Source organism: Pyxicephalus adspersus, chromosome 7 (genome assembly GCF_032062135.1).
Source record: "Pyxicephalus adspersus chromosome 7, UCB_Pads_2.0, whole genome shotgun sequence".
Lineage (NCBI taxonomy): Eukaryota > Metazoa > Chordata > Amphibia > Anura > Pyxicephalidae > Pyxicephalus > Pyxicephalus adspersus.
The window spans coordinates 13,797,517-13,812,202 of NC_092864.1; the positions used below are offsets into that span (position 1 = coordinate 13,797,517).

The following is a 14,686-nucleotide window of genomic DNA, read 5'->3' on the forward strand; positions in this document are numbered from 1 at the left end:
GGCTATTAAAGGTAATACCAAGGTTCTTTAATGGCTGCTTTTAGGCAGAGCTCCAGTTTTGTATTTAGTCTTGCACTGGTGTACAAAGCTCCTATTCTGGCTTATCCTGATTCTACTGCACACTGTGAGCTCCTCATAATGTACATTAGAAGCTGCAGCAGGTCAGATAGAGTACACCTTATTTCCTGGCTGGAGGACAACCAGCATTATCTAACTCCTCCGAACCCAATCTGACTGTCCCTGGCCCAACCCTTTCCATAATTGGATTTCAATTTTTTCAGTCATGGAGGTTCAGCATCACATGTGGGGTTATTTAGGATGGTCTGCATGAAAATGCATAGGAAATACAGCCTGCATAGGAAAACTCACTCCTGCAGGTAAAATTGAGGTTCAGCATCACTGGGGGTGATCTAGGGTGGTCATCATGCAAATACCAACTGTATAGAAAAACTCACTCCACTAGGTATCATGGGGGTTTAGCATCACATATGAGGGTGATCTAGTGTGGTCTGGATGCAAATACAGCCTGCATATGAAAACCCATTCCACCAGGTAACATGGAGCTTCATTATCCTATATGGGTGTTATCTAGGGTGGTCATCTAGCAAATACAGCCTGCATAGGAACACTCACTCCTCCAGCTAATATCAACCCATCATTTTGATATATTCTGCATAACCCAACAATTAGGGATGAGGGCTTTTTGGAGGAGTACTGATGCAGAATACAGCACCCTGCTTGCCCCTTCCACCCCAGGGTACAGTATGTAATGAAAATGGAGACGGTTGATTTAAAAATGTTATTTAGGCCGGGAAATACAAAATATAAGCTATTAAAATTGGCCTGGACAATCAAGATGGACAAGGATCGTCAACAAGAAGAAGAGAAAGAAAAAGATGTTGGCACTCTGCAAGGGAATGGGAACAGGTGAGTATTGCCAGGTTTAGTTCCACATTAAATTTTACCATTAAAAGCACGTAGAAGCATTTTTCTGAATGCTACTGATAGCTGTTTCATATGAGGTATAGTGGATCAGTTTTAGTGTCTTCCTGGTCACTGCTATTAAATTCCCATCCTAATGAGTGGTGACACTTGGTGTTGTATGCGAGTGTCAGGACATCTGAGTCTGTTATCTAAGAGTGACATCTCCATCCTCTCATGTTACCTGAGCTGCAGACTGCCACAAGAATACACGTGATAATAGAGGGAAGGGTGCAATTCATGTGTCTTTAGGAAAGGCTCTGACTGCAACAAAAGGTTTCAACAACCATTGTCCCACTGAGAGGCACATGTGGATAATTTAGAGCCAGTGACAAAACATGGCTATTTTATACATGGTCAATTAACCCTGATTTCCACTAGCTCTGCAAAATCAGTCTAATTGCTTTGCAGTCTGAAGATGGACTGGGGCCAAAGTTATATAAGGACATTTAAGAAATGTTACGTTTTCTTTTAGAATTTTGCTATTTAAAAAAAAGGTCCACATTGGCTCACACACTGGCCGCACACTTTATTAGGTACACCTGGCTAGTGCCAGGTTGGCCCCCCTTTTGCTTGTAGACCTCCCATTATTCTTCATGACATAGATTTAACAAGGCACTGGAAACATTCCTCAGGGATTTTGCTCCATCATGGCATGATGGCATCACACAGTTGCTGCTGATTTGTCAGCTACACATGAATAATACGAATCTCCCATTCCACCACATTCCTAAGGTGCTCTGTTGGGTTGAGATCTGGTGGTTGTGGAGGCCATTTAGGTCAAGTGAACTCATTGTCATGTTCATGAATCCAGTTTCAGATGATTTAGGCTTTTTGACATGGCTGGAAATGGCCACCAGAATGTGGGTATACTGTGGTAATATTATTATTACTAAACAGGATTTATATAGTTCCAACATATTACGCAGCGTTGTACATTAAATGGGGGTTGCAAATGACAGACAGATACAGACAGTGACACAGGAGGGGGATTCTGCCCCGAAGGGCTTACAATCTAGGTGGTGCCTATAATAATTAATATACCATTAAATGTGTGCATTAATGTGTGCAGGGATGGACATGGTCAGCAACAATACTGAATAAGCTATGGCATTCGAATGACACTCAGTTGGTACTAAGGGGCCTAAAGCATGCTAAGAAAAAATCCCAACAGTATTAGACCACTACCAGCAGAACAGTTTATACAACACAGGATAAATCCATGCTTGTATGTTGTTGAAGCCAAATTCTGACCCCACCATGTGAATGTTGAATCAGAAAGTGAGACTCATCTGGCCAGGCAATATTTTTGCAATTTTCTCTTGTCCATATTTGTTGAGCCCATGTAAATTGTAGGCTCTGGTTCCGCTTTTTTAGCTGACATGTATGACTCCTGGTGTGGTCTTCTGCTGCTGTATCTCTTTCAAGGTTGGACCATTCTTCTCTGAGCTCCAGTATCAACAAGGCATTTTTACTTACTCACGGGACAGTTTCACTTTTTTGCACAATTCACTGTAAATCCAGAGATGGATGTGTGTGAAAATTCACAGATCAGCAGTCTGAAAAAAATACCAGCCGCCGGCCACCAACAACCATGCCACTTTCAATGCCACTTATATCACTTTTCTTCCCGATTTTGATGCTCATTTTGAACTTCAGCAGGTCTTTTTGACAAGCCTAAAGAAATAGAGTTGCTGCCATGTTGGCTGATTAGATAATTGTATTAACAAGCAGTTAAAGAGTTGTACCTTATAAATGGGCCAGTGATTGTTTATAGGATACTAAAACTAATATATGAGTGTTTCACAATCAAAGCCCACAGGAACACAAACAGTGTAAAGAAGCAAACTGGTGGATAGAATACTTTGCACTACAGCTCTTTTCCTCCCATCTCTGATGCTTAGGTGTGACCAGGTGAAACAGAGAGTAGGAAGAACAATAGATGCCAAACTACTTTCCCCCATATTACCCCTAAAAGCCATGTGTCTCATTTAATATTATTACACAGTATTTATATAGCACCAACATATTAGGCAGCACTTTACAAAGACCATAGTCATGTCACTAGCTCTCCCTCAAAGGGGCTGACAATCTAATGTCCCCACCATAGTCATATGGCTTTAATACAGTCCATGGTCAATTCTGGGGGGAATCCAAATAACCTGCATATGGCAAATGCAAATAAACTGCATATGGCAGGAAACCCAAGCATATATATGGAAAACCTGCAAAGATTCAAACCTGGGACCTAGCACTGCATAGCCCAGGGTGCTTATCACTGAGCCACTGTGCTGCCCATTGGAAGGTGGGGCTTGCAGTCTAAGCAAGTAGGTTGTAAGCAATTATAGGACTTCAGAGTGTTAACAGTAAGGTAAAAGCTACAAGAGGTCCAGGGTGTATTAGCAGTCTTCCTCCAAATTCAGCCCTACATTATGGTAGGGACATTAGATTGTGAGCTCTTCCGAGGGACAGTTTGTGACTGAACTATGGAATCGGTAAAGTGCTGCATAATAGGTTAGTGCTATATAAAGACATAATAGTTTAAATTTCTACCTCTGTGTCAGCAATTAATGTAAATAAATCCTTTTTATATACTGAATTATACAGGAATCCTGCAGCCTTTTTGCTGGTCTGGTGACATCAGTCTGGTGGCAGCAGTGGGTGGACATTACTCCTGGGCAATGCACAATAATGATGCCGGAGCACCTTTCTGTTGGGGTGTACTGTGAACCACAGACCGGAGTAGTAACTTTTCCCCAGGGGGTGTGTTATGACAGGTCCATATTAGGGCTCAGAGCAAGTAGACCTTCAATGGGTTGTTTAAACAAGACAGCACACTGCAGGAGATGACCGTTGTTTGATTTAACATTTAATCTAAATTTTAGTGTTGAAAATGGAGATTTAACAAACAGGGCACATAATATGCACAATTTAGAAAAAAACAACTACCATCTTTTCATTACAAAGAGCCTTTGGAGCTGTTTTGGGGTCTTTACATTATTTTTAGGTTGGTATTGCAGTCTGTACCCTGATAGGTAGATTCACCCTCTCTGTTCTTACAGTTGTCACCAGAAGTCACATCCGGCACATTGGTTCTGGTAATAGTCACCTAAGAGGGGAATTGCCTTTCCTTTCTAAACAGTTCCTCTTTTTTCTTCTAATGGGCATGGTACAAAAATATCCCCAATGGGATTTAAAAAAAAATTGCTTGTAGGTACAGTTTAATGCACTCAGCTCCACAGCTCTGGAACCAGCTCAGAATAATTTCTATTCGGGTGCTATGGGCTGTTAACTTTTATCAACAATGAAATTTTAAAAAAATGATGTTGACCCAAAAGTCTAATGCCCAATGTGCACAACCAGTTGGCCCATGTGGAAATTAAAGCTGCATAATGCAATCATCCCCAGTTTAGTAGTCTTTACCAATATCCCCTGGCAGAGCTCCCCATGCTGTCAGCAGCATATCACTCAAGCTTCCGTCCTAATAAATGGCTGATTAGGTTTCAAAGCAACCAGAGCACTTGTTATAGAAACTTCCTACCCTCTGCTGCTGCTGTGTAACTGATATACAAACCCTGAGAGGCTCCAGTAGTGCCCTGTCTCTCCCTGCTTCTTCTTTTCCAGCTCCTGGAGCTTTGCAGGTGAGTAATGCAGGTCGGCAAGGGATAGAGATCACTCTCTGTGCAGTTTCACTTTTAATGGATTTAGCATTTTTTTTGCATTGCATTAACATAAGTATGCTCTAAATGCATCAGGAGACTTCACAATGGGCAGATAGCAGCAGTGAAATGTCTAAAATAATGATCCACAGATGCCAGGGAAATATATATTAAAAATTATGGGCACTCCTGGCTTCATGGTCACATTCTTAAAGGGGGCTATCCTATAGCGGAGATAGAATAGCAGAGATTGTTGAACTGTTCACATCAGCCATAGGGTTACTTAGGGGTGTGTAGTGTATATCCCTACCTCAGTCATACAAGCATACACACGGTAGGACCAGTTTATTTAGAGGACAGTTTACCTACAATATGTAAGAATAAACCTGAACACATAGAAGCCCACACAAAGACAGGGAGAACATACAAACTCCATGCCCCATTGTCCTTCGTTGTAATTCAACATGCCAGTAACACATGACACAGCTATTGTATGTCCTTGGTTTTGCTAGAAATTGGTGGCTGAAGCACTTTTCTTGTATTTCTCGAAGACTCCTATGTTGAGGTGCTCATCTGAATTTTCAGGTATGTACACCTGCTGCTGTCAAGAAGGTTCTCTTGGTTATATTGGAGAGCTGTAACACACCTTGCAGAACATTTAGGTTTACATGGTTGTGGGGCTAAGCTTGTAAATTTTTTAAGCTGGGTGGGAAGAAATTGTAGGCGGGTAGCAGCCCCTATACTGTGACCCAACTCTTTAGTAACCACCCAAAAACCACCATGTGGTTACTGAAAAGTGCTGGTTGGTGGAGAATACTGCTATGTGTAGGTCTTTTGCTGCATGTAGATGCTAGGTGATTTCAGTACAGCTTTCCCCCAAAATTGTTGAGGGATCTGTCCTCCAGGATCACCCATTACTTTCTAATGGATGGGATGCAGCAGAACATGTCTATATCACCTTCCTTCTTCCCCTCTCCATAGTGCAGACATGTCTCCTGTCCCTCAGGTGCTCTTTCATTTCCAGTGTCACCCAAATCAGTCACCTCTGATTGCTTTTGGCAACCATGATTGAGCAACTGTATGGGGGATTACCTAGACAGACAAAACATTTTTCTGGTAGATGCTGGTTTGATATTGGAACCTGAAAATCCCATACCTTCCCCTGAATAGAAGGTGATTAGGTAGCCTGTCTGTAAATTTACACTTTCCTTAGTGGGACCTTACAGTACATCTATTGTACATATTGATCAGTTCTGGTCGGTGTAACTGAAGATATGTCCTGTGCCTGTATACATTGTGTACTACAACTGTCGCTCAGTTCAGAAAGTTGTAGGTAGATTGTATTGCACTTCAGAGCCTAAAAATGCTTGAGGTGTCACCCAGGGATTGATGGAGTGGCTACTAGCTTTGTATTACCTTTATCGTTTATTAATATGAATAGTAAAGAGCTGTGATCTCAAGACCAAAATATTTCTAAAGGTGTGCACTATCCCTCAAATTAGAGGCACCTTGAAAAAGTTCATCATAACTGAGATGTTCAAGTCTTCCTCCTAGCAGATCAGATCCTCCTTCACAGCAGCTCAGCTCTCTCTGCTGTCCTACAGCAACTGTTCTGGGCTTTGGGAGGAGTTAAGCTGCTGGCTTTACCCACCAGCTTTTTTGCTCTGAACCTGAGAATGAGTTGATCCACAGTGCTGACATCTACAGAGGTCAGTGAGAGCTTGTTGTAATGCAAGTATGTAATTTAACGCAGATATCCTGGCCACAGGTTCCCTTAATAGTGGAGCAACAAAACATAATAAATGCTGCCAGCATGCTTCTCATAACTTGGTGCTCAGGTGATTCAGTGACAGCTTGCTATCCCTAAAGCTGGATTTGTTGGGTTTGAGCATTGAATGCTGTTTACAACACACTCTGCTGGCACAGCTTTTCAGCTCCTAAGGCTATGCTGAATCACGACGAACCTAAGCATATGGCATTATATATTTTTTAATAAATGATGTAAGCAGGATGTTCGTGCACTTCGTGCTTTTACTACTTAGTTATTGCCAACTGCTCTCTCTGCGTTTTTTTTGCTAGCCAGAATCACATCTAGTTAGTGACTGTGTATTTAATTCCCACTTAATAAAGCTTATTTACCATGCTTATTAACTGGCAAAGCTGTTAATCCCATCTAAGCTTTTTGTTTTGTGAAGTAGCAGACTTTGCTGTTCTGCTGTGTGGATGCTTGCAGTGACTGAATTCTTCTCTTGTATGTCCATTTGTCTTGTCCAACCCCGTGGCATTTTATGGACTGTACTTGTTGAATCTTAGAAGGATCTGTACACAGAAGTTATTACTTTGTGGTAGGTCCACTTATGAAAGTGCAGCATGGTTTTAATGTACGGAGGCTTTTAAAGGATCCGAGGGATCACACTAAACATCCATGTAAGTATCATTCTTCAGGGCAGCTGAGTCCTTCATGTTCTTGTGACGTTGTATCCAAAACCAAACAATTTTTTTTTTAGTTTTGGATAGAATGATAAAAGAGTAAAACCTTGTTTGCTTTTAGTTCACAAAAAACTTCAATTATTGTCCCCACAACACAACAGGAAGTTAGAAGAGGACTCTATTGAACGATTTCAGGTAACATTTCAGGATTTTGGATTTTTTGGACCACGGTGACGGTTGTCAGAAAAGACACAGGCATCAATTATGTTATCCCTTCCCTACCTATATAAAACTTTAGATAAACCCACATAAATCAGAATGGTTATATTACCTGGCAGATTTTCTATTCTTTCTGACTGTGCCATTGGGGAGATTCTCCTTTACTTCCTGTTATATAGACACAAGAGACTCCCTCCAAAGTAAGTAAAATTTTCTCTGCTTGCAGTAAAGCACTTTACTTTCTTTCTTTGCAGTTATATCGATGCCAGTTACCAATGATGGTTGGCCAGAGGCATTTGGCTTTGGGCTGGGTGGCACAGGCCCCTGTTATATCCTTTGGGTGGAACCAGGAAGTAGCGCCCATGCAGCCGGATTGAGGCCAGGTGACCAAATTCTAGAAGTGGAGGGAAAGCCAGTGTCCTCTCTGTGCTGCGAGTCACTAGTACAACTTGGCCGGGAGTGTCTTAATGTACCACCAAGTATCGGGGTCATCTCCAGAGTTCAGATTCTGGAAGTGACCAGGAAAGCCCAGGAGGAGATTGGCCTGACCCTGACTGGAGGAAGACCACTGGTAGTGGAGAGTGTGGCTTCAGGTTCTCCTGCCTCCTACGCTGGGGTCAGAGCTGGGGACTACCTTCTGGAAATCAATGATGTTTCTGTGACTGATTTATCAGAGGCAGTACAGCTGATTTCTTCCAATGGAGAGAATGTCCTTCGGCTTGGCCTTCTTTGTGTTGGCCGAAGACAACGACACAGCAGAGTATACAGCTCAAGTGGACGGGGATCAGAAACCACAAGCCAGACACAGAGACTGAAGGCTCAGGAATTTAACCAAAAAGTAAGAGCAAATTACTTCAATTATAAAGAACAGTCTGCCAAGAGCAAATACTCATTGCAACCAATCAGAAGCCATTTTATTTACAAATTTGGTGTAAAAAAAAAATCGGTTGCCATGTGTTATTGCATTCTGTACATCAATATTACTCATTGTACTTATATTTTAATTCCTTCTTAATACATTTCAGTTTAGTCGCTTGTTTAGGTTTGTTAAAAACCAAAACTCCTGATGGTTTCTTTTGGGTGTTTTTTTGTGTTTTAGTGCAGCATTTCTCAACTTTTTTAACATAAGGGAACCCTTCAGATAACTAAGTTTGAGTTTACTTTTGTAAATTGACAATAGAGTGGCACATAACAGTAGAGGTGCAGCTGGTGCTCTGGGTGGTGAAGGCTAGCAACACCACTGTACTGCATGGCACCATTCAGATAAATCATTGTAAATGTGATATAAATGTTTAATATAAATTATGTAAATCAATGCATATATAGGATCACTATCATGGCAAAGGTACAATCCGACTGATTGCATTTTCCCCAAAATAATCTGATTTTGACCTCAATTTCTGAAAGCTCGAGGTAAGTCGTTTAGGATATGTATACCGGAAGGTTAGCAGAACAGCCGGGCAACCAGTACTTTTAGAATCAAAGTAAGTTATTAAAGCATTCATGTCTGATTTATGAAATATTTCCTTTAACAGAGAATCTCCACTCACATAGGAAGAGTCTGTCCTGTCCTGTCCTGATTTCTTTGTTTCCCCTATCACATCCTCCTCATGAAGCTTTCTTTTTGTATAAATAGATAGATATTCTTGCAAAGTTAGGAAAGGACCTGACCACAAAACATAAAAGGAAGCAATCTAGCATTCTGGTCACATCACATATATATGTAAGTACAGTATTGCTGGGTAAAATCAATAGAAGGCCATGACTTTGATCACATGAGCTTTTTACATCTGTCTGCAGTACACCGTAATAGAGGAATTGTGCTCTTTTATCTGTCTCTTCTGTTTCCACTATTCACTGTGTGCATTTTAATCTATGCTCTTCCTTACACTCAGTATCTGCTGTGTACGGGATCGGGAGGTGGTGGATGAGTCAAAGAAAATATAGCTGGGCTTAAAGTGTAATCAAAACCTAACATTTTTAAACAAAATAATGCTGCTGACCTCAGCACTTGCCATGTCTTTAGCTTGCTTTCTTCTTTGCCTTTTATCAAAAAAGTGAAAATTGCTTCCTGTTTGCTGGTGGCTACATTGCCCTGTAGGGAATCTATGGAGCGCCTGCTGTAGCCACCCTCATGTATGTACTGGTTGGCACCTATACGGAAGGGGCATAATGTAAATGTCTGTCCCTCTCTGCAATAAACTCTTGCCTGTGTCGCGCATATTAAATTGGACCTATCATCACATTTTCAATATTATGTAAAAGGGTGACTAAGAGGGTATTCTTATACATAATGGAAGAAATATAACTAATCTAATTTTTTTAACTTTTTGGCGGTGGTTTACTTCAATCTTTACCACTGCAGAAGTGGAAAATGAGGGTGGAAAATGGAGCTTCCAGGGATATTTGTGTCACATATCCCAGAAGGCTGTGGGCTGCTCCTTCTGCGCATCCCCGATATTGGGCATGTGTCATCAATTGAACATGTTCCTTGTGGGCATTTGTCATTATGGTTGCATACACATGTGCAATAATCTTTCATGATCCTTTCCAACAACAAAAGACTGAACGATACATGAACGAGAGCTGTACATACACCGCCATTCTTCTCTATGGAGAGGGGAGGGGGAGAACGACAGAGCGGTACCTCACTGTGCTCTTTCCCCTTCACATTCATTATGATTGTTTCTCATACACACACCAGATTCCTGTCCGATATCAGCCTTGAGGCGATTATGTGTGTATGTAGACTAAGAGGCTTTCCTCTAATGTAAAAAAAAAGTGTGTAAAAAAGTGCACAGTCTCACACATGAGCAGCAAGTTTGACACCCATTTTTTTTTTACATTTAGAGGAAGACACGTCACCCAAACTCACACCTTTGCTGTGCGAGATCAGGTGACATGAGGGAGAACATGGAAGAAAGAAGATGGCGGCGTTGGACAGAACAGTCCCAGAAAGTAGAGAGAAGTCAAGAAGTCGAGACTCACTGGGCATGGTTTTCGGATGGATCAGTGGCTTTTCATAAGTAAAGGTGATTTTATTTTCTGCTTAAAAGCCATCTATCTTTTTTATTTTGATTGGGGGAGGGTTAAAACCGTTGTGTTTTGTATTGTCATCAGTGCCTCATTCGGGGTTTGCCTTTACTTCCTTTTTTGTAGACTCAACAGCTTTTCATGTGAGAAAAATCTCTTGTTAGGCTAAGTACACACATGCAAAAATTGTTGGAGTCTTTCATGATCCTTTCCAACGACAAACAACTGCAAGATGCATGAACGAGCACTGTACATACAGCGCCATTTTGCTCTATGAAGAGGGGAGAGGGGAGAAAGACTGCGTGGCACCCCACTGCATTCTCTCCCCTTCACTTTCATTATGATCATTTGTCGTCTGATGTACGTGGATCCGCCAGAACGGTTGTTCAGACAATGGACGACGAACACTGTACACATACAAGATTCTCATCCGATATCATCCCTGAGCTGATTATCGGACTAGAACCATTGCACATGTGTGTGTGTGTAGCCTTAGACAGGAACAAGTGCCTCCATTGCAAGATTCCCTCTTTGCTCCTGCTCTGACAACAACTTAAAATTTTGAATTGACCCTCACTTTTATTCCTGTTGATATATATATATATATATATATATATATATATACACACTGTATAGATAAATATGAGAAGCTGTTAACAAAAAATATTCAAACAACTTCTTTTGGTCAGGACATTTATATTGAATCTCCCTAATAGAGACACAGACAGCAATAGCACCCTATAACTAGAGAAAACAGAACTTCATAGGCAACAAAACAATTTACCTGCCTATCCACCTTTATCAAAGTGACAATTCTGGACCAGAATTCAGGACAATACAGTTGAACTGCAGACTTTCAGCTTTTTTTTCAGTTGGTTGAACAAAAAGATTGCATAAAAATGTCAGGAACTAAAGCCTTTTTTACACAATCACTTCATTTCAGGGGCTCAAAACTAGTTGGACAATTGACTCAAAGGCTATTTAAATGACTGGTGTGGTCAATTCCTTTGTCATTCCCTTCCTTCCTATGTCATTATCAATTAAGCACATAAACGGTCTGGAGTTGATTTGCCTGATCTGAACCCAATTGAGCATGCATTTCACTTGTTGAAGACTAAACTTCGGACAGAAAGGCCCACAAACAAACAGCAACTGAAAGCCGCTGCAGTAAAGGCCTGGCAGAGCATTAAAAAGGAGGAAACCCAGCATCTGTGATGTCCATGAGTTCAAGACTACAGGCTGTCACTGCCAGCAAAGGGTTTTCAACTAAGTATTAGAAATGAACATTTTATTTTCAGCTTTTTAATTTGTCCAAATACTTTTGAGCCCCTGAAATTAGGTGATTGTGTTAAAAAAAGGATTTAGTTCCTCACAACTTCATCTGAGTTGTTTCATTTAAAATTAATTGTGGTAATGTACAGAACCAAAATTAGAAAAAAAAGTTGTCTCTGTCCAAATATTTATGGACCTAACTTTACCAATCCTTGCTGAACAGAATCATGAAGGGACATATCTGCAGGCATGTAAAGGGTTAAAGGTGCAGCTTAATGAATGATAAAAATATGATATAAATAAGGACTACAGGGTACTAGTAAAAGGACATCTTCACCCTATCATTTGCTTTTATCCAGAGCATAGATATGGAAATTTTTCAGTTTGAGTTCTCCTTTAATAAATGAGCTGTCTGGTCCCCAGGGGCAGAATGTGGCTACACGTCCCCTTTATCTCTTCCAAGGTGTTTTGTGATGGCTTCACTTCCTTCCAGGCATCAGTAACATTTTACATGGTGTGATTGTCAGTGAATACAGAACAGACTGATACAGAGACCAGAGAGGAGATGAAAGGAGCTCACATGCAGCTTTTTGAATTTTTCCTATCTTGGCTTTTTTTTCAATATTGCAAAGACAAAGGAGACGAATAAAAACAGGTCACACAAGAACTGTGCACATAGATATTCCATCTGTACAAGAAAGACGGTGGCTTGTATATATTTTCTTTTATTTGCATGGTTAGGACTAAAATATAATAATAGGATAGAGAGGTATTTTTTCTTTTTAATTCTGGCTCCATTTTTTAGCTTCCAGATTTCCTATTTACTCTTTTTATTGTAAAGCCTGCTCACAGAGCTCAATGACTCAAATCAATGAACCAGCGGGTAAGGACAATCTTTGTACTTTCCTATGAAGAAGAATGCAGCAAAGTGTCACTCACTCATCCCCCCCTTCCCTCTCCTCTCCATAGAACAGATCTGTGTGTACAGCACTCATTCCGTCACTGCAAACAACCAGGAAATTGTTTTTTTACCAACAAAAATCTAATGTGTACAAAGACATAGACTTTGCCGCTATAGAGCCCTGGGCCAGATCACTGTGCACCACCCAGAGAAAGGACCCAATGCTGTCACGCTGTAATGCTGGGGTTTGGAGAGGACACATGCTGGGAAAAGATCTTTACACCTAAAATTAAAAATAAAATTATCTCAAACCCATCACACTTTCCCTTTAAGACTCTCTTTGCTATGTTGAAAATGTGTTTTAATGGAAAGATGATTCAAGTTTGCTTTCCATGTTTACACATTATTCTATGAATTTATTAGTGTTGGCATACGGGTGATTTCAGAGCATTATCACATTACAGCCTTCTTTATAAATACTTTATCGAATTCTTAACAGAAAAAAAAAAATCTGCGGTTTACATTTGTCCTTGACTTGGTTTAGATACCAAACTGTAGCATGCATATAAAGTGATACTCAGTGTGACATTACTTTAGTTTTATCCCTTTAATGATCCTTTGTTTCTTTGGCCTTTTCTAGCTTGATGAAGTCCTTGGGGATCAGCCGGCCTTAAAGGAGAAGGTGTTTGTGCTGTTAAAGCAATATGCGCAGGAACGGAAGGTGGACCGCTTGGCATATACGCTCCCCATGATACTGACCGAAGAGTCCCAGCACAGTTTGATTGACAGCATCAGGTAACAAACTCATTTGGTTCTGGATTTATTCCAATTAGGCACCATACTAGATTTGTATTATCACCTTCCAGCACTGGAAGTTTGGGTTTGCTCACGTTCTTTGGGGAATTTGTACAATTTTTTTCATTTCATGTTGATTTGGATCGTCTGTCTTCACAATTCAAACTCATACTGGGTATTTGACTCAGCCAACTCACACATTCAGAACAAAGTGAAAGGTTCTCTTGAAAGGACACTGCTACTATTCAGTTTTGCTGTTCTTTCGCTCTGCTCGGTCAAATACCTGGAGGGCGACCATGTTACCTCTTGCACTTTCCTCCAGGATAAAGTGCTTGGGCGTGAACAGCCAGTCACCAGGTCCGAACTCTGATTGAGGGAGGAAGTCATTAACCCTGTGTAAGCTCGGATATCTTCTGACACTGAACTTACACAGTGGACTTCTAGCTTCAATAGAGAAAGGGTGCAACAGTGAAGATCAGAGGAGCAAAGAGAGTTGTAGCAGGTAGGCAATTCACCAATTCACAAAAAAACCTGTCGCTATATCATAAAAGTGACAGGGTCTCTTTACCAGATTTCAACCTGTCTCTATGACTTTGCAAGGCGCATTACATTGTAAACTCCTCTAAGGTAAGGACTGATGAGACGTCAGCTATGGAGAGCTTAATAAAAAAAAATGCAAAATGCAAAACATAATTTCATATTGCAGTGATTGGCCAGAGGAGGTGATATTACACATGCATTACTTTCAGGTGTTGCCTGTAGCAACCGTACATTTTATTTTATTGTTATGTATGCATCGGTAAGATGCGAGCTGGAAGCCGGCTGATCACTATCACTATGGTAACCAATATTAATTTTCCACTACAGTTCTTTTCTATCTCAAAAAAATAAAACAATCATAGATGCTTCTCATGTTCTCTGACATTTTTTTCAATGCTTTATTTTAAAACGATCGCAAATTTTTAAAGGGTCAATCCGCACAAAAAACTTACCAGGTGTGCACAATTACTGTGCTATTATGAATTTGCCATCCCTGCTGGATTTCTATTTGTTTTATATTATAGGGGAAGTAACAAGAGGTGCTGGAAAAAAACAAAACGGGTGGGGACACCCAAATTTTAAAATGTATGGGAACAGGGTTAGGGATTTCAGCAGGTAGGTCTCAGTGTTAGAGACATATAAATTTAGCCTGGGGGTGACTCAACCCACTGGGCTCCATCTATATCCTAAAGCAAAGCTAAAGGGCAAAATAAAAAATTGCAAGCAGGTGAGTTCTTGATTGGAGAAGTAACAGGTGATGTCCTTCTATAGTAAAATAAACCTACCTGACTCTTCGCTATTTTTTATGACCTGTCATTGCTCTGTCATTGGCACCTCTATCTTCATCTGGGTTTGG

General features: G+C 40.7%; 1 protein-coding gene across 1 annotated transcript; it reads left to right on the forward strand.

The window, feature by feature from the left end:
• Nucleotides 1-6,860: 6,860 nt before the first annotated feature.
• Nucleotides 6,861-13,460, forward strand: LOC140335126 (delphilin-like). Its single transcript, XM_072417527.1, has 3 exons — nt 6,861-7,067; nt 7,544-8,127; nt 13,136-13,460. Exons 1-3 carry the CDS (start codon nt 6,998-7,000, stop codon nt 13,292-13,294), a joined length of 813 nt encoding a protein of 270 aa, XP_072273628.1. The 5' UTR covers nt 6,861-6,997; the 3' UTR covers nt 13,295-13,460.
• The last annotated feature ends 1,226 nt before the right edge of the window (nt 13,461-14,686 follow it).